General features: G+C 36.9%; 1 protein-coding gene across 2 annotated transcripts in view; it reads left to right on the top strand.

Annotated features, from left to right (window-relative positions):
• The window catches only part of rttn (rotatin), a 79,260-nt gene that overhangs the window by 18,004 nt on the left and 36,454 nt on the right, over nucleotides 1-24,802 (top strand). For both annotated transcript variants that reach the window (XM_022683806.2, XM_022683796.2), the window contains exons 14-27: nucleotides 623-749; nucleotides 1,912-2,037; nucleotides 2,301-2,417; nucleotides 2,959-3,098; nucleotides 5,095-5,266; nucleotides 7,025-7,124; nucleotides 8,400-8,488; nucleotides 10,397-10,514; nucleotides 11,920-12,016; nucleotides 12,401-12,466; nucleotides 14,122-14,313; nucleotides 16,081-16,320; nucleotides 19,952-20,096; nucleotides 20,843-20,988. In XM_022683806.2, coding sequence (XP_022539527.2) covers nucleotides 623-749; nucleotides 1,912-2,037; nucleotides 2,301-2,417; nucleotides 2,959-3,098; nucleotides 5,095-5,266; nucleotides 7,025-7,124; nucleotides 8,400-8,488; nucleotides 10,397-10,514; nucleotides 11,920-12,016; nucleotides 12,401-12,466; nucleotides 14,122-14,313; nucleotides 16,081-16,320; nucleotides 19,952-20,096; nucleotides 20,843-20,988 — 1,875 coding nt within the window. The remainder of the gene's footprint in view (nucleotides 1-622; nucleotides 750-1,911; nucleotides 2,038-2,300; nucleotides 2,418-2,958; nucleotides 3,099-5,094; nucleotides 5,267-7,024; nucleotides 7,125-8,399; nucleotides 8,489-10,396; nucleotides 10,515-11,919; nucleotides 12,017-12,400; nucleotides 12,467-14,121; nucleotides 14,314-16,080; nucleotides 16,321-19,951; nucleotides 20,097-20,842; nucleotides 20,989-24,802) is intronic.

Genomic DNA, 24,802 nt, shown 5'->3' with positions numbered 1-24,802 from the left:
GGTTATATGACTCTATCACAACAAAACTCAAAATGAACAAAAACTGTTGCATTGCACCTTCTTTACACTAATAACTGCAAAATGACATAATACTCTAGATTGCTTAATTCTAAGTAGGTATTAAAAAACAGCAAGTACAAAAATACACATACTTGAACTCATCCCTCAGTTGGAAATAAATGGTATCTATGTGTCCCTAGTAAAAATGTGTTTATTAGTAGTAAATTATTTGCTGTTTGTCCTTTATTTACTTCATTTCAGTGGCCAAAATATTCTGTGCTAGATCATTCAATAGAAATATGTAATGTGATGGAGAATGTTACATTTATGATATTTTAATATACATTATGTGGAGCATCTTTCACTGACTGACCTACATTACATGAATTTGCCATTCATGCAATACACCCTTTAGAGTTTATGGGTTCAGACACCTGTTATTGTGGTCATTTTTGGCAGTTTTTCTATGGCTTTTATTTTGTTCATATTGATGCAACTTTTGGCCACGTCATGCACCCTAGGTCAATTTATGTGCAATGTTTACAAGAAAAAGGCTAGTTGTATAAAGAGTAAAACAATAAAAATACATAAAGAGACATAATGTGGTACTTCCTGTTTTCAGGTGGAAGTCAGCTCAGGCCAGCCCTCTGCTTCAGATGGAGAGTCAGAAGATCTTTCTGAAGCTTCTGTCACATCCTTTACTTCCAGTAAAGGTGGAGACATACTCCTGCACTCTGAATGTGGTGAAGGTATGTCCTGTGCTTTATCAGTTTCCCATATAACACCTAGATATTGGCAGCACAGTATGGACAAAATCCTAAGAATCTAAACATATAATGATTACATATTAAGGATACATAGTCTCGTCTTGCTGAAATATGCAAGGAATATCTCAAAAAGAGACATGCCGATAGTCTGGATGGGATCATATGTTCTACCTCTATATACTGTTCATGACTAAAATCATCTTTCCAGATGTGCACTAATTACCTATTACTGGTACAAGTGATGAATACAGTAAATAAACTCAGAATTCATAATTGAGTTATTATTTCTAACATAGAAACTATAATACATTTTTTGGTACCTGTTTAGTTTAGCACATTTTGTTTGAGTCTCACAAGGTTCTATATTAGGTGAACCTATTTTGTGAAATTGATGCTAATTGTTGCTGTAACCGAGTTGGATGTGTGTGATCTTATGCACTGGGTTTAAGGGGTTAAACACATTGCTCAGTGATGTGATGTGGTTAAAGGATGGCACTGCCTAAGCCACTGTAATTGCTTAGAGGGCTCCTTTGCTTTTTTTTTTAAGCCTTCTGATGTATCAGTATCTGGAATGCACAGGCTAGTATAAAAGAAGCTGTAGCAAATGACATATTTTGCATATGAAGAAATGGCATATGATCAAAACATCACCTGGGTCTGAAGTGCATCTGTGAAAGTTGCCTTGATTGAGCTGGGCTTGAAAGTTCACATACATCAAAAAAAATTCTGTGATTTGCTGGATATGCTCATTTCTGTGCCGTAAAATGCTGCTTTGTATTGTTATAGACTGCTGACTGTGTAGGGATGTGCTGATTTAAAAATTATAGGCTGATGCTAATTATCTGATGATCTTAATGATGTGCTGATATATCTGCTGAAATGTAGAAACTGGGACTAAATACACTCTGATCAGAATCACAGAAGAGGTGTAAATGTTTTGTATTAGATGGTTGTACTGTAAATGCACTGAAATGTGTGAGATGCACAGTGCATACAGAGATTTTAGTGCAGTAGTCCAGCTTTATCTAAACTGCAGTTCAGGAAATGAATCGGTACAGTACACTGATACTTAATTATTTAGATATGTCCAGTATTAATTCAATGTACTCACTTTCTCACTTTTTTATTGCTCTCTCACCTCCAGGAATGTCTGGGGGTTCAGAACGTGGCCAAGCCGGCTTCATCTGTCTGCGCCGGAGTGCATTTTTTGTTCCACTCTCGTGTCCTTTATGAAATCGGCACGTTCGGCCTTCAAGACCAAGCAAGAGAGGTGAATAATTCAGCCTGCTGTTTTCCTCATCTGGCCGAGGTGAAGACGGATGTTTTGATATACTGATGTGTTGCTTTCTAATGAATAATAAAGGCGCATTCTCTTTCCTGATGGCGGGTAAGGTCACGCTAAACGTAATGTTTGACATTGGAAAGTGCCATTTGGACGGCATGCTTTGTGTTGTTGCTGAGTGTTGTTTGGACGAGACAGCTTGTAAGCGCAATATCATAGAGCCATCAACTTTGTTTATGTGTGATCCAAAGGTGAATTCAGCTGCCAAGGATGTTCTTCTCTATCTGCTAAAGGGACGATTGATGATGACAGCCTCAAGTTGGACTAGATTTAATGAGGCACTTTACCCGGTCATCCCCGTGCTGCAGGTACTGTTCTTCACATGCTTAATACACACACCACACTCACACACACACACACACTCTCTCTCACTCTCTCTCTCTCTCTCTCTCTCTCTCTCTCTACCTCTCAGCTGAAGTCATGTGGAAACCAAAGAAAAGAAATTCCAGCTTAGTTTATAATGTGTTAGAAATGTGCTGGAGGCTAAATTTTAATTTTCAAGTTGTGCTGTTCTATTTTAAACAAGGTTCTTTTGTTCTCCTCAACTACAAAACCTACGTTTTTATTATTTTTTTGTAAAAAATAAAAAAATATAAAAAAAAATAGTAAAAAGCTGGTTTGAAGCCACTGAATATTCATAGTCCTGCCAAGGTCATCACAGCGTTTGATTCATTTCTGTTGAGGACACTCAGTAATTGGATCGTCCTGTCAATAAAGCGCAAGTGAAGTGTTCTCTAATCTCTGCACTGCATATTTATTCATTGTTGCGCTCAGCTTGGCTCCCTCTTTGGACGTGCATTGTTTGGCCCAGGCTGTGTTCACACCACCACACATGTGTTTGTGTGTTAGAGTTATGCAGGCTCGACGGACGCTCTGGGAAACTGTATCCTGCTGATAAGCGGAGTGTCAGGCGATCAGGGAGATGGTGTGTGTTCACCGGCGGGTCGACTCCGCGCCGCGCTCAGGCTGCTCTTCAACAAGCAACACACGTGAGTTCCTACAGCGCGCTGATTTAGCATTCCTCGCAGCAGCTCGGGAAAAGTTGCTATGCTCTTGACTTGTGGCTATGGCTCTGTTCATCTGCTCAGCCCTTGTAGCTCCTTTCAGATTTAAGGATTTTTTTTTCTCCTCTGTATTTTGCCTAATATTTCTTCTTGACTTGAGGTTTCTCACCAATTAAACACATAAAATGAGCATTTACCTTTTAAATCATCAGGCTTTTACAGCCTAAGTCCAATTGTTCAACAAGACAGTGAAAACATTCCCTAAGTTACAGCTGAATGCAATCCTGGGCATTTCAAGCATCAAAGACATGTACAGTATATTTTTTCTGTGTGGTTTTATGCATAACAACTAGGAAAATAATGTGCTGACTTGACATTTTTTGCAATTACCTACTTATTAGTACATGTACAGATTTTTTTTTTCAACAGTACAATTGCTAAACAACATTCTGAAATACAGTGCTTTTAGCTGTGGCATAGAAATTCTCATATCCTACCTATTCGTTTGTTTTCGTTAGTCAACTTATCATGACTTACTTTCAAGATGTGGTACCAAGAGAATTACCTGAAGGTATTGTGTATATAAACTGTGTTTTAAATAAACTACCTGCACATTTTCAAAGCTCTCAGTGCCTCTTTTTAAATGTAAGGGCACGTTAAAGATTTTAAAATAGGGATTTATTTGAACGGGCAACGCTATGCCCCTATCACTAACACTGTAAGCCTGTTTGAAGCATCAGCCAAAGTCACTGTATTTCAGAATACTGGGGAAAAATGAGTATGTGCTATTCAACAAACGTTTATACTGGTTATCATGTGTCACTACAGCCCAAGTCTATTTTACATCAGATTTCTCCTTTAAGCAATTAATAGAGGATATATAAATTTATATAAAGAATGAATGTAAGATTTGGAATTACATTTATATTGGTTATGTCAATTGCTTAAAAAGATAATTGTATAAATCACAAAAATATTATTTAAATCTAAGTGTTTAAATATTCTAAAATTAAAATTAAGTTAGTTAGTTATTTTAACAGCTTAAATAACTAAATTTGTACCTTCTGAACTTCTGACAGTAGCGATGCTATGTTTTTATATTGCTAAATAAACGCACTAATGCTTCACCAGACTCTGTAAATGTGGTAATTTGCATTGTAAAAAAAAAAAAAAAAAAAAAATCTCACGTTAAAGTTTTCAAATGAATCATGTGCATTGGTCCATTAACATTGACAGAACTAGTACACACATTTCCTATTTGATGGAGTTTTTGGACTTTGGTCTGTTTATTTTTGTCCCAAATCCTAATTCCAGAAAGTTTGGCTACTTTCTAAAATTAAAATGTAAATAAAAATAAAATGCAACGATTTGCAGATCTTATATGCCCCTCTTTTATTCACAATAGAATAGATCACTCAAAAGTGAGAACATTTTGTGAAAATATAATTAATAATCTGAAAACATTTAGCTAATTTAAAACTTAATGGCAGCAACTTATCTCAGAAAAAGGGCCTTGTGAATGTCTGGGAAGTGTGAAGACCAATTGCTGATATCAAGATATATATCTGATATATACAGAGGTGGAAAGTAACGAATTACATTTACTCACGTTACTGTAATTGAGTAGATTTTATGAGTAATTTGTCGTTTTTAAAGTAGTTTTCAAAGTAGGTAATTTTACCTTCACCCAAGTACATTTTCACACAAGTAATTTACTTCGCTACAATGGAAAACTCCCCATTACTGAGTAAAAAATAAAATGCTGGGAAAAAAAAAATATATATATTTCCACTGATGCTCGCGCGTGGAATAACGAGGCAAACTTTTACTTAATTACAATTTTTCAGTACCTTTTCCACCTCTGAATATATAATATAAAATGTGATATCAATTTGGACCATATCATTCAGCCCTGTGTTGATTTTTGTAGCTGTATTTAATAGTCTGTATCACATTTCATTGTCTTTTTTGCATTTTTCAGTGTCAGAAGTACAGCAGTTGAGCACCTTCTGCCCCATCTGACCAGTTCAGAAAGTCTCAAGAATTGCAGGCCAGTGTTGGATAAAACTGCTCTCTCATCACTTCCATCTCTCTACGTTACTAACAAATGTGTGGACATCAAGCTAGATGATGCCAGCAGGTCTTTCCTTAAGGTATGTTAAGATTAGTATAGTACCGTATTTTTCGGGCTATAAGGCGCACTTAAAATACTTATTTTTTCCCAAAAATCGTCATTGCGCCTTATAATGCAGTGCGCCTTGTGTATGGATTTTGCTTGTGTTTACTGACCTCGATTTTATGTGGTACACGGCGCTCTGTTGTGCAGAATTCCTCACCCACGCCAGAAAAAGATCCCCCTCTTGGGCTAGCGCGCGGTTACCTTTGACTGCCGTACTGCCTCTCGGCTGTGGTTCAGGGTAGCTAGTTTCCACTGTAGCTCCGTGGCCAGAACAAGGTGCCGGTAAACTTTCCTTTCCACCCGTTCTGGGGTAATAGCACAAACTGTTTCTTTTTAGCGCCCACTTCTTAGTAAAGTTAACCTCTTAACACGCGCTGGCCCACCGGCGGGCCAGAAATATTTAATATTTCATAACTGGCTGTGTTTCTGAATAGTTATGAACAGTTACAGGTTCAATATAGACATCCAATATACCATTTTAAAGCTTAGAATCTCTGCTTTTGAGCTATTTAGCCTATTTAGCGGAATATCCTTTCAGAAAATAAACATTTAGGGCGAAATATGCCTTGGTTATGATTTTAATAATTCATAACTCTCATATTTGCGTTTATCGTTCGTCCATATTTCATCGAATGCGGTCATGTCATACACCATTCGAACCGTCTGGCTCTCCGGATTCCAGAACTGTGCTTTTTACTGTAGGATGTATGTTTCATGAATTAGAGCTGCGTCAGAGCGCATGTTTCCAGTAATAAAAGGCTCTCCTTTTGTCCTGGGGTAACCTCCGGTCACTGCCGCCACCCCCCGAACACACACCCGCGCTCAGCCACAGGTCCTACCTTCAAAACGCGTCCAGACTAAAGAGAATCCATCAATTCAGTCTCCTGTAATCCACAGTTATATCCAAACAGCGCTGGAAATCACTTCATCCAGAAATGAAACTTATCCAATCTTTATCTCTGTTTTAAAACCGTTTTATTCACCGAATTCGGCACAACACGCTATTATAGTCAGAAGCCTCGCGGAGTAATGCGGTACTTGCTGTGCTTCAACATAATATTATGGTCTGTCGGAGCGTTGCGGCTACCGTTGTCAGGAGCGTCGCGGAGTAATACGTACTTGCTGTGCTTCAACATAATATTATGGTCTGTCGGAGCGTTGCGGCTACCGTTGTCAGGAGCGTCGCGGAGTAATACGTACTTGCTGTGCTTGTTGATTTATTGCTCAGAGATGTTGTTATTTTTCACAGATATTGTGAAGGATTTATTGCTCAGAGTTATTGTTACTGATATAAATAAAGTTTCATTTAGTGCGCCTTATAATCCAGTGCGCCTTGTGTATGGACTAACACTAAAAATAGACCGTTCACTCATCTTGCGCCTTATAATACGGTGCGCCTTATAGTCCGAAAAATACGGTAAATACCTTCTACTGTTATGTAAACAAAAATCTGCAGTATATATTTTCACTGTTGTTTGTTTTTGTTTCGTAGTCTTTAGATAGTTACAATATGCAGAAATGTCAAAAATAATGCAGAACTATCACATCAAGCATTCACCAGTTCATTCATATTGCAGGGCATATCACAGTATTGCAACACACACCATTTTCTCTGAATTCCTTTTGAATGTTTAATGTATTGTTGGGATTAATGCATAACATAGTATCTACATTTAGCCCGTGCTGTGTCCACAGCTGTATCTGCAGGGTTGTGCATTGCTTTTTCTCTCAGGTGGATTCTGTGACTAAACTCTACAATATCCTCGCCTCTGAGACGGTGGACATGGTGCTTCGGAGATCTGCAGCAGAACAGCTAGTGGTTGTTTTGCAGGGTAAGGAACTAGAAACCATCTTTTTTTAACAATTTGTTAACATACAGAGTGTTTTATTTATTATATGCAGTATCAGTATGCAATCTACAGAGAATATATAGCAGAATATCAGAGTCCAAAGCCAACTTATGATGGAAATTCTTTTTATTCATGCTATTTTTTTTTTCTATTTTTACTGAATCTTGCATACACATCTTTTATTATTGAATGAAGATTCTCCTTTGCATCACAGACTAAAGCTTCTCCACAAGGAGAGCTCTGTTTAGATTTTGCATTCTTGTATGAAGTAGAGAAAATTGGTAGCGGGCTACACAAGCAGAATTTGCTGAATGTATTAAGTGTATGAGATAAAATAACAAGTACTTTATGAACAAAAACATAATTTATTTGAATTTAAGTAAGTAAATGATGTGGGTTTGATGCTGCACTTGGTCAGGTCTAGACCAGGTCTCGATTGATGGAATAACCTAGACCAGGTTATTCCATCAATGGTATTTTTTGAAAGAGTTGTGAAAGAGTGGTTCAGGGAGCATAAGATCATCATTTTTACACATCATTAAGAATCTTTGGGATGTGCTGAATGGAGAAGACTTTGTGCAGTGGTCAGACTCTACCATCATCAATGCTGCTGCAAGATCTTGGTGAAAAATGAGTGCAGCAATGGATTAAAATAATTCTTGTAACATTGCAGAATCTTATTGAAACAATGACACAGTGAATGCGATCAAAGCTAAAGGCGGGCCAATGAAATATTAGTGTGTGTGACCTTTTTGTTTTGGTGGAGACTTTTATTTAGACTTTATTTTCTATAATAATAAATAAGTCACACTCTTTACACATGCCACTGTCCTAAAGGGGTAGAATCAAATGATATGATGGTGATCTGAGGGTGTAGGAGATTTTACCATGGATGGCAATTCAGCATCATGAGGAGATGATTAAGGCAAAAACAAAAAAAAAAGAAAATAGGGGTTATGATTTTTAGAATGTAATATAACAGTAGTTTTAGATAATTTTCTTTATCAATTCCTTGTGAAATGTTCAAAACAGTGTAGGGTTTTCGATTGACACAAAAAATGAACAAAAATATAGATGTGTGTTTGTGCAACCTGAAGTAAACATTTTCAATATCAACAAATGTTAATGATGGTGGTAGTAAAAGTAACAATAATAACACAGCTAAAAAATAATAATAAAAGCTATTAATACAATAGCAGTAGATTTTGTTTTCTGCTCCATAAATACTGCTTTGTTGTTTTCTTTGTTCATTTTTAGATTCTGCCATGCACTACGTGCTGAAGACACAGGGATTGCCAGACAAACTCATTTCTTTCATCACAGAGAGTGTGAACAGCCTTGCAGCGGTAAAGCCTGAATCTTCCCACTGTTTAAGCCTCTTCATACATGTGGAATCACGTTTGCCAGAAGCAGTTAGATAAACGCGGAGGCTGCTAGCGCCTGAACGTGCCGCAGCTTGAGCTAATGGTGTCAGTCAAGAGTGAGTTTGGCTTAATGTGGTTCTGTTGTATGATAAGTGCCTCCCCAGGCCGAAAGCCGACAGCACCGTGCAGTATTTTGGCCTACTAATGATGCTAATTATGGAGAATCAGGCTCCATAATGTGTGGAAATTACCTTTAGTGAAGAACCTGATAGATTGTCTCCATTTGCATGGCCTGGTTGCTGACTTATATTCTTCTGGATGTTTGTCACTGTTCTGCTAGTCCTTAGAGGTTTTTGCTGGCAATCGACACTTTCTGGTTAGTCACAGTGATTTATCTAAATGAGCATCACTTTGAACAGCATCTCCTTTCCAGAACAGCCTGTCCTGCACTTTTTCCTCTATTTCTATTTCTTACTTTTTGGTGCAAAGAACTACAGTATCTTAAAGACTGATCTGTTGTTTGGGCTGTTCTTATACAAAAAAGCAGCCCAGATTGAAACACTCAGCTTTCAGCATAAATAGGCGAGGCTGAACAGCTGTAAACTGAAGAGATGAATCTTCATATAATTGTTGTTCAGACATTACATAAACAGAGCAGCACCGTAAATAGCCATGTTTTCACACCATATGACTATATAAATGTTAGATAGCTAATGAAAGCGGTTCTTTTAAAATAAGTAATCTTTTTTGCAAGCATAACCCACACTAGTAATCGTAATAATATATGATTTTAGTGAAAAAGCAAAACAAATATCAATTAGGTCGAAATGTATTCAGTACTCATAATTAAACCTGAATAAAAAAATAAGTTAGTGTCATTATTAGTTGAGGATCAGTTTTGAGGATAATCATTTAAAGTGTTAAAATAAACAGCCATTAAACAGCTTTTCTCTGTCATTATTGTGGTTGAGCTGTTGTTTTTGTAAAAATCTCAGCATGTTAATGCTTGTACTTTCCCTATAATACGGTTTCCATTAACTTAATTGAGTTACAGTGTAATGCAATATCCATACTTTAACTACTATAGTACAGTTTCAGCCCTTTTATAATTAAGTTAGATTGTGATGCGGTTCTCATTGTTTCACTGTAGTACAGATTCCGCTATTTTAATTGAGTTGAATTGTGATACAATATCCATACTTTAATATAGTACAGTTTCTGCTCTTTTAATTGAGTTAGTGTGATGCAGTACTTATGCTTACCCTGTACTACAGTTTCTGCTGTTTTAATTAAATTAGATCGTAAGGCAATAGCCATACTTTAAATATTATAGAAAAGTTTCAGCCATTTTAATTGAGCTGGATTTTGGAACAGTACTTCCACTTTCGATATACTGCAATTTCTGATTTTTTTTAGATGGGTTTGTTTTTGCGACAGTACCCATTTGTTCAATATAGTACTGTTTCTGCTCTTTCAGTTGAGTTAAATTGTAACACAGTTCCCATCGTTTCACCTATAATACTGTTTGTGCTCTTTCAGTTGAATTGGATTGTATGACAGTACACGTTCCTTCACTATTGTACAGTTTCTACTTTTTAAATTGAGTTTTATTGAGTTACAGTACATTACATTACATTACATTACATTTGGCAGACGCTTTTGTCCAAAGCGACTTACAATAGTCAAGTACAAAAATAATAGAAGTTAAAGGTAAAACATTTTTAGGCAGTACCCATTCATTCACTATAATATAGTTTTCCTGCTCTGCATGCACCCCTGATAAATAACAGTATAGCAGTTTTAATGATTTTATAAAGATTGGCTTGGTTTTTCTCAGGCTTGGTCATTGTGGGTTTTGACTGAAGTGTGTGTTTTGTAATCACCGTGTAGAACGTGGACTGTCTGTTGGAGCCCACTGTTGGCATGTTGAGGAAGCTGGTGTATGCGGATCCCTCTCTGAGACACAGTTTGGCCCAGCAGTCTGATTTCCTCATCCATTTACTCAGAGGTACTAAAACAACACCACACTGTGGCAAGACCAGATAATCAGAGAGAGTCTTTCCAGTGTTTCCAGTGAAATTATTTATATTAATGTGGAATTTGTCCCTTATCACTTTTCTTTCTGTAAGAGCCTCGTCTTTCTGAAAGCACTCAATTAAATAAGTATTTAGATATTTGGATATTTTGGTTATCCTCTGTAACATTAAAACTATTGTTAGGTGAAGTGGTGAATTGGAGGACATTGAACATCTGGTTACAGTGTCTCCTGTCCCAGGGTGTATGATATAATGTGTACCCTGTCTGTACAGTGTGCAATGAAGGCTAGATTTGGTGGTTAGCCACAATGCTATTAGCCAGAATAAGCTGTGATGCAGTGAGACAAAGGCAATATAGGCTTAATGTATTAAAAGTATTGTGGCAAGTCATTTATGACTTGACCGAGCTTAGAAAGAGGTTATGGTGCCACAAGGGGGACCTACACAATGTTACACAGTTGGTTTTAATGTTACGGTTGATCAGTGCTCAGTATATAACAGAACATCAGTCAGTAAAATCATGCATCAATAGAGGAGCTGATTTGGGCTGAAAACAGCATGTAATGTCAGAGAAACCGGGCACAATCGTTATTTGTTGTCCTTTTCTTTCCAATTAGCAGCCCGATTATATATAAATAACCCCAAAACCTCAAAATAGTTCTTCCTAGAAGACACTTGAGATAAGATGAGATGAGATTTTTTTTCTCAAATTGTATAGTTTCATTCCTCCATTTTTTTTTCTTTTGTTAGGCTTAGTTTTTTAATCATTTAGTATATAATGGGCTGAATAAAGCTAAAAAAAAAACATTTAAAGCTTAGTATTAAACAGACATAAAAAGAAAGTACTTCTATAAAAGTAAAATGCAAACAGTGCAAATCCTGACATAAATATTTGTCAATATTAGTAATAAATAATAATAAATCAAATAACCAATAGTATATCTAGATTTTTTTTATGTACAGCAAACCATATGTAAATGAATGAATAACTAATAGGGGACATTAAAAATCAATAAATATTTAATGCATATGTAATGAACGCAATATTACGTTAATAAGAATAGCTTTAGTAAGTGTCTATGAAGGATAACTAGCTTTTATTAGTTTTTTCCCATTTTTAACATTCCAATTTTTAAATAAATAAACCTTTACTTACCAGATAAACAGATGCTTTTCTTAGAAGGAGAAGACTTTTGCACAGTGCTGTATTTGTAATGCAATTTCTGTTCCTGCATGTGGATTGATGCACTGTTTTATGTATGGGATACATATTGAATATGTATTCATACCTGGTGTAAGCAGGGTGATTGATCTGCATCAGCACTTTAGAGAAGCTTGTTTGTTATCTTTGACTTGTTTTCTTTGTTATTCTTCAAGTCTCGTTGCTAATAAAAGCAAATCAGGGTGACGTGACTGAGGCTGCAGTATTGATGTGCTTTCTGCTGTTTGATGAAATCGCCAGAGTGGATGTGTGGTAAGTGCAGCCTCTTTTAGCTACTGGTGCTTTAGAAAACTCCGGCTGTCCTGCAGCCTTCATTCACTTAAAGACTTAATTGGACAGTGACAAGGGTTTTTGTTTATTTGGTGGTTAAATATTGCAAAGCAACTACTTTTGCCTTTTACTTCTATTTAAAATATATTTTGTGCACATTCTTACAATTTAACACTATTACATGTCACAGTTCTTTAATGTTTTTGTTTTTAGTAGGGATCTGTTTACTGAACTGATTTATTTCAGCACACTTTGGTACAATTGACATTTCAGTGTGGTGTTCTTGGTAAATCTGTGTTGACAGATAGGAGAACTGTCTAGCTGATGAAGCCCATATTATTTTTCCTTTATCATTTGTGTCTTCAGGACAGGAAAAGCAGATACAGACACGGCTTTCTCTCCGTTCTCTCTGCCAGTCTCCATTATCCGAAGGTGATCATGTCATATTGCTGTTAGCTTAGCACAGTAAAACTACACTAACACTATATGAGACATAGATACAATCAAACCAAACTGTTATAAATCTTCCAAAGCTACTGGAAAGATAAACATGAACAACTTAATTAGAAGTTTTGTAAGTTACCCGTATTTACAAGACCATTCAAGTACAGTAGCATTAAAAGGTTTGGCCACATCTCTTCTCATTCAATGGATTTATTTATTTATTATTATTATTATTATTTTTTACATTATACATTTAATATCAAATACATTAAAGCTGTCCATTAACACATGGAATTATTTTGTAAAAAAAAAAAAAGTTTATTAATTTATAAACGTATACACACAAAATAAGAACATAAACAGTAATAAAGGAAAAAAAAACACATCTAAGTCTTGCATTTAAACAAATCAGTACAGACTGAAAAGGTGTAGACTAAAGCTTTAGCTCATTAAACATTAAACAAACCAGAACATGCTTTATACTTTAGATTCTTCTAAGTACCACATTAAGCTTTGAGGACAGATCTGCTCACTCTTGGTATTTTAATCTCAGTGTCTTCATGAGGGAGAATCACCTGGAATAGTTTTCTCAGCATTTTGAAGGAGTTCCTGGAGGTGCTGAACAATAGTTACTGCTTTTCCTTCACGCTGTGAAGCTCCAGCTCATCACAAATCACCTCAAATCACCATCTCAGTTAATCAGGTTTAGATCAGGAGACTGTGGAGGACAAATACTTTTTTGTTTACTACGTAGTTTCATGTTTCCCTTTAATTGTTTTTGTGTCTTTTAATATTATTTTACAATATAGAAAATACATAAAATAAAGAAATAAAGAAAAACACTGAATGAGAAGGTGTGTACAAGCTTTTCACTTGTACTGTGTATCGGGTACATTATTCACACCTTTAAAAAATATTTTTATGTTTTTTTTTTTAGATAATTGACTTATGTCTTATGGTGTGTATGTCTAAACAAATGTATATCAATTATTCATCCATCCATCCATCAATCCCTCTATCGTATTTTCCTTCTTTTCATCCTTTCTTCCATGCCTGTGTCTTTTTGTCTTTTAGTCGATTTGTCTGTCTGGCTGGCTGTCTGTTTATCTGTCCTTATGTCTGTCTATTAGTCTGTTTATCTGCCCTTATATTAATTCTGATCTATCTGTCTATCCATCTGTTTGTACATTTTTTTCATACATTTATGTCTACCTGTTTGTGTGTGTTTATTAATCTATCCGTCTGTCTATCCATCTGTTTGTCTGTTTGTTTGTCTGTCTATCCATCCATCGATCCCTCTCTATCTGTTTTTATCTATCTGTCTTTATCTATCTGTCTGTTTCTCCATCATTCCATCCATTTGTTTAAATCTGTTTATCCGTCCATTTGTCTGTTTATTCATCCTTTCATCCATCTTTCCATGTTTCTCTTTCTCCATCTTAGTCCATCTATCCATCTGTTTTTTGTTTTTTTATCTGTCTATATATATTGTCTGTCTGCATGTCCATCAGTACATCCGTCCCTGTCTGTCTATTAATTCATCTTTCCATTCATCCTTCCTGCCTTCTATCTGTCTGTTTATCAAATATCCTGCATGTTTGTCTGTCTGTATCTTACCTCTCTCTTATGATGATGTTGTACAGGTATAACCTGCCGTTTCAGTCTCCGTCTCACCACGTGGTCAGTCCGTACTGCACTGTGCTGCCTCCTTATTCTGACCTGCTGGCCATGAGTGCAGTCAGAGAGGCACTGCAGTTCAGCTGGAACAGAGCCTGGCACTATGGCACCGAGGTGTTACTGAAACACCTGAGGACCAGCAGGAGTCACACACCTGAGTAAGTGTGTGTTTGTGAGTGTGTGGTTGCACTGTACAGAAAAAAAAAAAAAAAAAACTAGTGCTACTACTAAAGAGCTTAATTTTAAGGCCTACACATGGATGTCACAATACACACAAAATCACTAATAATTGATGTATAATTGATTGATGAAGTAATAATTGAGTATTTAGAAACAGTGTATGACCGTTATCACAGTAAGCATATTACAATATGATTGCAGTTCCATTTCTAACACTGCTTTGCAGCAACTAAAGGAACAAATGTAGGGCCAGAGGATTTCTGTAATTCTGCAAACACAGACAGTATCACAGAATTGAGGAATAAAAGCAGAAATCAGATATAAACATGGAAATACGCACAATTAGAAAATCTAAAATAAATAAATACTAACACCTGGTTGCCTGGTGCTGTTGTTCTGACATTCATAACTGAAGATGAATGTAAAGTACAAAAATAATACACACATCATCAAACAGCAGATAACCTTATTTATCCAGCAGTGTAACATTATTCTGCTATCAAAAACCAGCAATTAATTCAGCTTGGAATACAGTTAGCATTGCAGCTTTACACCCTTCAATCCTTACAGCATTGCCAGTTAGCCATTAGCATCTGCTGTTATCTGAAATGCTAATTCGCAATTTTTGCTTCAAATCAAAAGCCCTAGTCCAGAAAGTATAAAAAAAATTTTTTGTTGTTTTTTATCTGGACTTTACAAAATAAACTTTTTTTCAGAATATTGTTGAATATCTAAATTCTATTAATAATGTATGCATTTCATTTTCAAGTATGATCTATTTTATTGTTACAGAGCAACCTATTTCATCTATTTCTGTAAAAATGTATTATAATGTAGATTAGTTACTCTTTAAAATTGGTCTAGTGTTGTAAGAGATATACTGTATTTACAGCCTATGTTACTGATGGAGTGCATTACAGGGAGCTTTTAAGTCTTTGCCAGTTATTAATTTACTAATTTGCTACTCAGCTAAAATTCAGGTGAATTGTACATTTTAAAATAGTTTGTTGATAAATGCGTTTAAATGCATTTAATTTAGATTAATTAATCATAGTGCATGTAATTAATTAGATATTATTTTAAATGCCTAAAATAACTATTAAAAACCTAAAAATCTGAAATTTAAAATGTTAATAAATAAATCAAGTTCCTAGGCCCCCACAAAATGTAAAAGAAGGCTGAAAGTTGTTTTCCCTCTTTCAAAAAAAATGTAAATAGAAAAAGGATGTCTTTCTTTCAGTACTTTGTGTACTTTACGTACTTTACCATTTGCAGTACAGCTTTCAGTCAGGCTTTATTTAGAGATGTGCATTAACCTTAAGGCAACAGTGCATATCAAGCGGTATGAATTCTTTATGCCAAAAGCATCATTTGAACGGCTAAGAAAAATAGGTCTTCTTTTTTCACTAGTGTTTTGAAAACTTTTTTTCCCCTCCTCACCCTATTAGAATTCAGCGTCAGTCCGGGATGAATCTATTTTTGAACAAAGCAGAGTTGTTTTGGTGCAGAGTTTAAAACGAACCTCCTTTGGGCTCAAACCTGAGACTTTACGCGGATTTGAGCTTTGTAAGCCTGAATTTTTAGGTCTTCCGAGGAAGTCATCAAAACAACGCGCATCAGTTCATGACTGTTGAAAGAAATCTGAAAAAGAAGAACATGCACTGCAGAATGAGGTCACTGGCTCATTTTCTCTCTCTCCTTCTTTCTCACACACTCTCTTATGCTCTCTCTCTCTCTCCCTGCAGGTTTCATGTTGATCTGGTGCTGTCGGAGGCTCAGGCTGTGCTGCTGCGAGTCTGTGATATTAAAACGGGACTGCAGGACTGTGTTGAGGCTGTGCAAACAGCAGGATCGCACAGCGAGGTCACCTCCGTTCTGACCCGAATGCATCTGTACCTCCTGACTGACTGGTTGGCCCTCAAACCCACCACACACAGCAGCAAGAACATGCTGCAAAGCCTTAGGTGGCACCCAGCTATGGAGAGGTACACACTTGCACAGAGAGGCTAATAAAGAAGATTTTTCTTAAATATATAAATAAAGATACCTGGGATATTAGGGGGTTTGAACCCCCAGTCTATCTATAGTATGCCACTGGAATCTAGAAGGAGTCCTCTTGTTTAACTAAATGAAAATGAAAGATTAAACTGCAAAATCTAAATAGCAAGGTACCTTTAAATGTAAAATAAATGCATAGAATATGCAAACCTCACCTTTAGCTTCAGAAAAAAATGATATATCAGATAATTCTCTGAAAAGACCTGGGTGTGTTTGGGAGCGGTTTTCTGTAAATACCAGGGGTGTAACGGATCTTAAATCTTGTGGATCTGATTATATTACAGAGTTTTAGTCACAGATATTTTTTTGCCTCAGAATGAAAAAAAAAAAAAGATGAAACGGATTTGATTTGTTTTCTGTTTATTAAGACAGAAGTTACTGCAGTTACTGGCATTTTTTTTGGGTTTATGAACTACCACTTAGCACCTGCTCCTTTCAGTACCTGTGCTAGATTTTTATCCATGTGGCACCTTTATGCCCAAATTACAATTTTAGCCCCTATTTTTTCTTTTACTCATGTACAGTACTAGTCAAAGGTGTACATGCGAGGGGACAGTAAAGTACAAATTAAGTGCCATGGAAAAGAAGTTATTGTATGTTGTCTGGCTGATTTGTGGTTCACATGCATACTGAACCATGCTAACTAATCTGTATGGAACACAGATTATCCGTAGTAATGTGGATATTATATACAGGTGCTGGTCAACGAATTAGAATAATTTGAAATAGTGCAATCATGAAATTCTTTGAATGCATTTTTTGTGCAGAAAGCAAATCAGGTGTTCACTGCACCTGTCCTACTCGTTAGACTAATCACAGAACTCGTTACCTGGAAAAAAAATTGCTCAGCTGAGCTTTCCAAAAGGCCCATTTAGGCCATTTAACTGTGACACTGTTGTTTTATTGAATTAGAATAATGGAGAAACCGTTTCATTGAATTAGAATAAATGCTTGAATTTTTGTTTTCTGTGAAGAGTGTTCACTGTGCAGTATAAAGTCAGGGTTGAGTAGAATTTCTAAGTTGTAAAATCAATCATGGGTAAGCAGCGCGACCTCTCAACCGGAATAGTGGCTCAAATTCAAGCCCTTCGCCAACAAGGCTTGACCCAAACTAAAATTGCTGAGCAGCTCGGCATCAGCCAGTCTTCCGTCTACAAAGCTCTCAAGAAAAACTGCAGCAAGCGCACCAAAAACTTCTGCTCGCGACAACAAGCAGCTGAGAAAGATCGCAGTCAGCAACCGGTTCAAGTCCACTTCCGAGCTCACCGACTTGTGGAACAAGCAGACCGGCGCTGACGTCTCCAGATCAACCACTTACCGTCGTCTGCGCGAACTCGGCTTCAAATCTCGCATTCCAGCAGTAAAACCGATGCTGAACAAGAAACAAATGGAGAAACGGCTGAAGTGGGCCAAAGAACACGGCGAGTGGACTGCTGAAGACTGGCAGAAAGTGGTCTTCAGTGACGAATCACGCTTCTGCATCTCCTTCGGTGACCAAGGTCCTCGTGTCTGGCGTCGTGGTGGCGAAACCTACAACCACGAGTGCGTGAAAAGATCCGTCAAGTTTCCCCAGAGCGTTATGGTCTGGGGATGCATGTCCGCTCGAGGTGTAGGGAAACTCTGCTTCCTCAAGAAGACTGTCAATGCTGCCGTATATCAAGATGTTCTGGAAACGTTCCTGATTCCGACTGTTGAGGAACAGTTCGGCGAAGAAGACTTCATATTTCAACAGGATCTTGCACCGGCTCATGCGGCAAAGTCGACCAAAGATTGGTTCACTAAAAAACAGCTTGAAGTTTTGGCATGGCCGGCCAACTCGCCTGACCTCAATGTCATTGAAAACCTTTGGGCCATCGTCAAGCGGAAAATTCGCGACAGAAAGCCTACTACGCTGGACCAACTGAAGCAGAACATCGCCACTGCATGGGAAGCTGTGAGTACGGAAACTTGCGACAAGCTGGTCAAATCGATGCCGCGGAGACTTCAGGCAGTCATACAAGCCAAGGGGGCAGCCACAAAATACTGAGAAAGTGATGATTGTAATTATAATAAAAATTATTCTAATTCAATGAAACGGTTTCTCCATTATTCTGATTCAATAAAACAACAGTGTCACAGTTAAATGACCTAAATGGGCCTTTTGGAAAGCTCAGCTGAGCAAATTTTTTTCCAGGTAACGAGTTCTGTGATTAGTCTAACGAGTAGGACAGGTGCGGTGAACACCTGATTTGCTTTCTGCACAAAAAATGCATTCAAAGAATTTCATGATTGCACTATTTCAAATTATTCTAATTCGTTGACCAGCACCTGTAGTGTCTGCTGTTTATTTCAACTTAGAAAGTGTGAGCTCTCAGAACCTGACCTTCATATCCTTCATATCTGTGAAGAGCCATTAAACTAAAACAATTAGAAGATTAGTAAATATAAATATAAAAGAATATGTGCAGATAAATTCAGTAATCAATATTTGTAGTTCTTCAGTATTTGCGCACTTGTAGTCCCTTGTGGAGAAAATGAGTCAGTAAATGAGTGTGACTGTCACTGAGTTGGTTGGCTTGTCAATCAATAATTGTCAATAAGGGTGAAAGTGATCGATTAAGTGCATGAGCAGGCAGGTCAATCAATGAGTGAATGCTTAAGTCAGTAAATGGGTGGGTGAGTCAGTGGATGAATCAGTAAGTCACTGAGTGAGCAGGTCAGTTAATCATTTGGCGAGTCAGTGAGTCAGTCAGTGGGTGAGTGAGTGGGTAAATCAGTCAGTCTGTGAAAGAGTGGGTGAATTAGTTTACCAGTGAGTAAGTGAATCAGTTAGTCGGCAAGGGAGCAAGTGAATTATTCGCTCAGTGAGTGATGAAGTGAATCAGTCAGTGAGTGGGCTGGTCGGTCAGTAAGTGAGCAGATATGTCGGTCAGTGAGTGAGTATGTAAGTCAGTCATTGAGTGAGAGAGTGAATCAGTTTTTTTCAATAAATGAGCGAGTGAATGAGTTGTTCAATGAGTGAGTGAGTGAATCAGTTGTTCAGTAAGAGAGCAAGTCAGTTGTCAGTGAGACAGCAGGTGAGTCAGACAGTAAGCGAGTGTATCAGTCAGTCAATGAGTGAGAGAGTGAACTAGTCATTCAATGAATGAGTAAGTAAAATTAATTTCTTAAATGAGTGGGTGTGTACATCAGTTAGACAGTGAGCTTGTCATTCAGTCAATAACTGAGCGAGTGAATCAGTTGGTTAATGAGTAAGCAAAAGAATCAGTTATTTAATGAGTAAATGACTTCGATTCATGAGTTTGTTAAATAAGAAACTGCATTTTGGATGTAAGCATAAATGAAACGTTTTAAGTATTGCAAATAATTGCCTTGTATTAACAACTGTTATCTGACTGGCACAGTAAATTATTACTTTAACAATGTAAGAAGGTGTAAGACTCCTCCATGCATTTGTCTTACTGTCTGTCTATATACGTACTAGTTTGTCTGTGTATGCTTGTGTTTGAGTATTTGTCTCTCTATCTGTCTACATGTTACTCTATCCCTCTGTGTGATTGTCCATCTGTCTACATGCAGGTTTCTGCAGGTACGGCCAGCTTGCCCGCAGGACGAGAAGCTGCTGGTGGAAATCGTATCTTTTCTCAACACCTTTCTGAAGCAGAACCAGTCTGACTCTGACGCTAACGACTTGAGATGGCTGGTAGAATTGCTCATAAAGCAGGTACCTTTCTCATGCTTTCCACTCCAGTGCCTCTGCACTGCCTAAATCTGTGCTGGATGAGAGACTGGCTCTCTCAGAGAAAACAAATAAAGCTGCACGTTCCATGTTATGTGATTAGATGCACTTTTATTTTCCTCCTCCCATAAACACAGCAAGCCTTATTTATTAAAGAGCGCTTGAATAAATGACTGTTTCGGAGGAGAGAAAGGCATTCATTTCTTATTATGGCTTATAGTGGAGAGCCGTGCTTGAACTGTAGCTGGTGGCATTATTTTATTTATTAATTTACTTCTATTTCCCTCCTCCTTGTCTCTTGCTGGAGGTTAACTGCGCTGTCGACTGCTGCAGAGTTCACTCGTTACCTTTCTGTTTGCCGCTCATTAATGTGCATGTATGCAAACACGGCCGCCGTAAAGTCAACAGATGAAGGCGGATTTGATGAAACGCCTGGCGCGGCCGGCGGTGATATGCTAAGCTATTTTGTAATTACTGAAGTGTTTCTTAAACATCTGCTAGAAAATGAGGCTAGAACGAAGAAGCAGAGCCGCAAGGTTTTTTTTTTTTCGTCTTCATGCATGTGTGAATATGTAGGTAAATTACATGCTGGGACTGGAAATAGGAAGTGTGATAGAGTTGCTATTTTTTGCTAGCTGTGATGCTAAAGTCTCCAAACTGAGCACCATGAGTCATGAGGCGGTAGGAGATGATGATTGACAGATCACATCATTAACTGTGTGTGTTTGTAGGATGCACACACACTGCTGAACCTGTTGCTCAGTGACGAGGCCCAAGGGAAGACTGAAGCGTCTGAAGATGTCGGTCACCAGCTCCAAAGAGAGCTCACTGGACTCTTCAACACACTGCTACTGAGGCTCACACACACCTCTGACAGGTAAACAAAAACACACACTTCAGTGAGCTCTGCATGTGTGCTTCATAAAGACATTATAGTGCATTATTAAGTGCTTCCTGTATTGTATTAAACTGTGTCAGAAGACAATGCTTAATAATTTAGATTTGGGATTAGGATTTTGCCACAAATTTAATCCATAATAAAGGTTAATTATTTTATTATATCTTGTTTTTTCTTGTTTAAACAAATTGTTGCAGTCATGTAGCAAACTTTGTTTCATAATTCAGTTTTTCTGTACTACAGATAAAATATTTTACAGTATACAAAAGTGTCTCTGTCAAGAATTATAGCATTCCACAACGCAATTACTTTGTAGATTATTTTATATTTGTATTTTGTATACGATATACTGTATGCAAGAAAAAATAGTAGACTAAATTACCATGTTTTAGATCATTGAATTATTTTAATCTGAGAAAGAACAGACGTAAATCAATTGAAGCCTTCAAAATTTTTTTTTTAATTAAAAAAGTGGTAGTATGTAAAACTTTTAAACACTGAATAATTCATTTTTAGCTCATATAAGGCTGCAAATGTGCAAAAACAATCTTTTCTATAACAAACTAAATTACCTAATATTTTTTTCTGTGATGGTACAAAACTACGTACATATGCATGAGTACATATGAGCATATAAATCCATTGTGATTTCTTTTTTTTCTTTTTTTCCTTTTTTTTTTTTTTTTACAGTAAAACCAATATGAATATTGAGTTTTTAAAATGTTTATCGCTTTTAAACGAGCTATTGGACAAATCTACACTACTTAAAGAAGAACTGTATATGATTTCAGTGGGATAGGGTACACCTTTGTGAATATTTGTACTTGTGTGTTTGTGTGTCTGTGACGCTCTCTGTCATTACATTGCAAAAGTGTAAATTTGAGAAAGGTGACAATACTGTGCTCAGAGGACCAATCACTGCGGCTGCAGTCTGTGTCGCTGCACCGCGTCATTACATTTCTGAAAAGATGCACATCAGGCAGTGGCAGAGGTTCTGCAGTGTTGGTATACCTAGGCTTCCATAGCTTGTTAGCATACTCAAGAGCAATATTGTGTAAATTTCATTTTTCTTTTTTTTTTTTTCTACCCCCCAAACTGATTTATGCATCCGTTCTCAGTGAGTCACTCTCACGCAGTCACACTGCCAGCTCCAGTCTCAACCATAGGCCACCTGTCTACCCACGCAAACAATGCACACTAGAAGAGCTCTTATCTCTTATCTCCAGTCGAGGGACTTGAAGTCATTAACGGAAAGTTTCTCCTCTTTTCTGGCTCGGCTCAGTCAGACAGACTCTGTTCTGTTTGTTGAAAGAGAAGCTATATTTGATTTGCAGAGCGACTGAGGGCTGACAGAGGAGGCTAAAAGCGCTTGTGGGCGTTGCGGGATCAAACAAGCAAAGTTGATACCCTGGAAACAAAAATGAAGAAAGAGCCAGAAACAAGACAGAGACATGAAATGCTCATGCTCTCCCGATAGCTGTTTGATCTTGGTCAGCGGCCAATGAATTCTGATCCAGGGAAAAATAATACATTTTTTGTTCATCTGGTACAGCATTGCAGAAACGTGAATCAATGAATCGCATTATGGTTGATCCCGTTAGTGATTACAATGAAGTCGTTGTTTTTTTTGAGCGAACCTTTTAGCATTTTTTTTCTGGCTACCCAGATTGATTAATACAGTATATAGAGAGGCTCTATGCCCACAAATGAAGAGAAAATATGCTATTTAAAATTAATGCAGTGTTTCTTATATATACTTTGACTTTTATTTAATTACAGATTGTAAGAACCCAATATTTTAATGTTATATCTGCTCAACTTGATTTTATTTGTTAATAAACATCCATTCTTGCATTTAGGCCTGCAACGTATTCCAAGAAAAAAACAAATAAAGCAATAATGTGTGCAGTGTGTGGTTTTGCATTGCCTTGATTAAAAATGCATGGATGGCCCTGGAAAAAATGTTATCTTGAAGGCTGCATGTGTTGCTCCAAGATCTGTATGTACGTCCATTTCTTCCCCCCAAAAACCAGGCATACTGATTCATCTGACCAAATTACACTTTTACACTGTTTATTAATCCATCCCAAAAGCTTTAGAGCCCAGAAAAGTCAATGAAAATTGTGCACAGGGTTGCTATAAAGCTTCTGTTATGCACAGTAAAGTTTTAAGGGGCATTTGTGAGTGTCCATGTTCACATCCACTTTTAGGAGGAGAGAAAAGAGGATAAATTGTGTTTTCTGTACAGACAGTAGGATGTATAAGTGAATATAAAACCTGCATAAAAAGAAAGCCTGCAGTGAGTTAAGATCTGATCTTTTTTTTTATTCTGGTGCTAAGATGTGAATACAACTTTTACAAATGTATTTTTTTCTCTCTAATTAAACACATTATTTTAAACATACAAATCACTTTAATATGTTGCATATGTTTTTGTTATATGTATTTTTGTGAAGTCATTAGACTTATGTACACACTTCAGTCGGTGTAGGCTGTGTAAAAAGTGCTTCATAAATAAAGTTTACTTACTTACTCGCTTACTGACTTATCTACTGATTTACTTACTGACTGACTGACTGACTGACTGACTAACTAACTAAAGGGTTGTTTCAATTGACTTAATCCTTGTCCAAGAAATTGACCCTATGGGCCAGTTGTTCAGAGGAAATCTGATCGGATTTTGGTTATCGGATTGGATCAAATCTGAAAAACGGTTTGTTCAAAAGGGAAAGAAGCATTCTGAAATCAGATCAGATCACGTAATCCAATCCTAGTTTGTAAATGGATCAAACCTTCAGTTTCTGTTGTTCAAACAGATTTGGATAACTTTGATCCAAAAAAACAGGATTACCTTGATCTCAACAAGGGGTAGGATTTCAAAGTGAATTTCATGAAGAAAATGTAGTAAAACTTTAAAATCAAAGTTTTAAAGTAAAAAAAATACATTTGTACAATTTAGTGTATATACTTTTACTTCTATTTTGCACTTGACCTGTTTAACTGTTACAGTGATAAAGTAGACATTGGCTACCAATTAAGCCTTTTTCTATAGTAAAGTAAAAATAAAAACAATCTTGACCCCATTAAATAAACTCCCCAAAAGATTTCAATAACACACAAAAGTAATATATGCATTTTGTCATCTACGTCACTGTCATTCATCACTGTATACTAATGTCAAAGAAACATTCATCAGATATGAAGCTGTCAAAAATTATTTCGAACAATTGCAAAGAACACCAGAGTCTGTTCTGGTTCTTCAACAGGCTCAGGTGCATCATGAACATCACAGAGAGGGACATTGCGTCTGGTAGCAACATTGGGCAGGACAATACATGCAAGTTTTATGTTGCATGCTCCCTGTGGTTCGACTCGCAAATAGTTAAGTCATGCAAAGCGTCTCTGCAGAACGCTCAATTGCTCGTACTGTTTTGCAATAAGCAGTATCTTGTTACTGCAAGAAAAGGAGTCATCAACCCCTGTTGGTTCTTCCGTCTGTTTTTTACATAGCTAGTAATCTGGACTAGGTAATCCTGAAAACTGTGTTTCTGGATCAGGTTGATCCAATCCAATATTGCTTTGAAAAACTGGCTTAAAAGTAAGACAGATCACCTGATCCTGGATAGCAAAAAATGTGATTACCAAATCTGGATAATTTTGATCCGGATTACATTTTTTGAACAACTGGCCCTATATGATTCAAAGTAGATACTTAATTATTCATGGTAGATACTGAATGGTTCATAGTAGATTCTAAATCATTTCTAGTACGTGCTGAGTAATTCATTGCAGA

The sequence above is a fragment of the Astyanax mexicanus genome, chromosome 1, assembly GCF_023375975.1.
Source record: "Astyanax mexicanus isolate ESR-SI-001 chromosome 1, AstMex3_surface, whole genome shotgun sequence".
In the NCBI taxonomy this organism is placed as follows: Eukaryota; Metazoa; Chordata; class Actinopteri; order Characiformes; family Acestrorhamphidae; genus Astyanax; species Astyanax mexicanus.
Note: the sequence above shows the minus strand (reverse complement) of the source record. Positions and strands in the feature narration are given on the sequence as shown.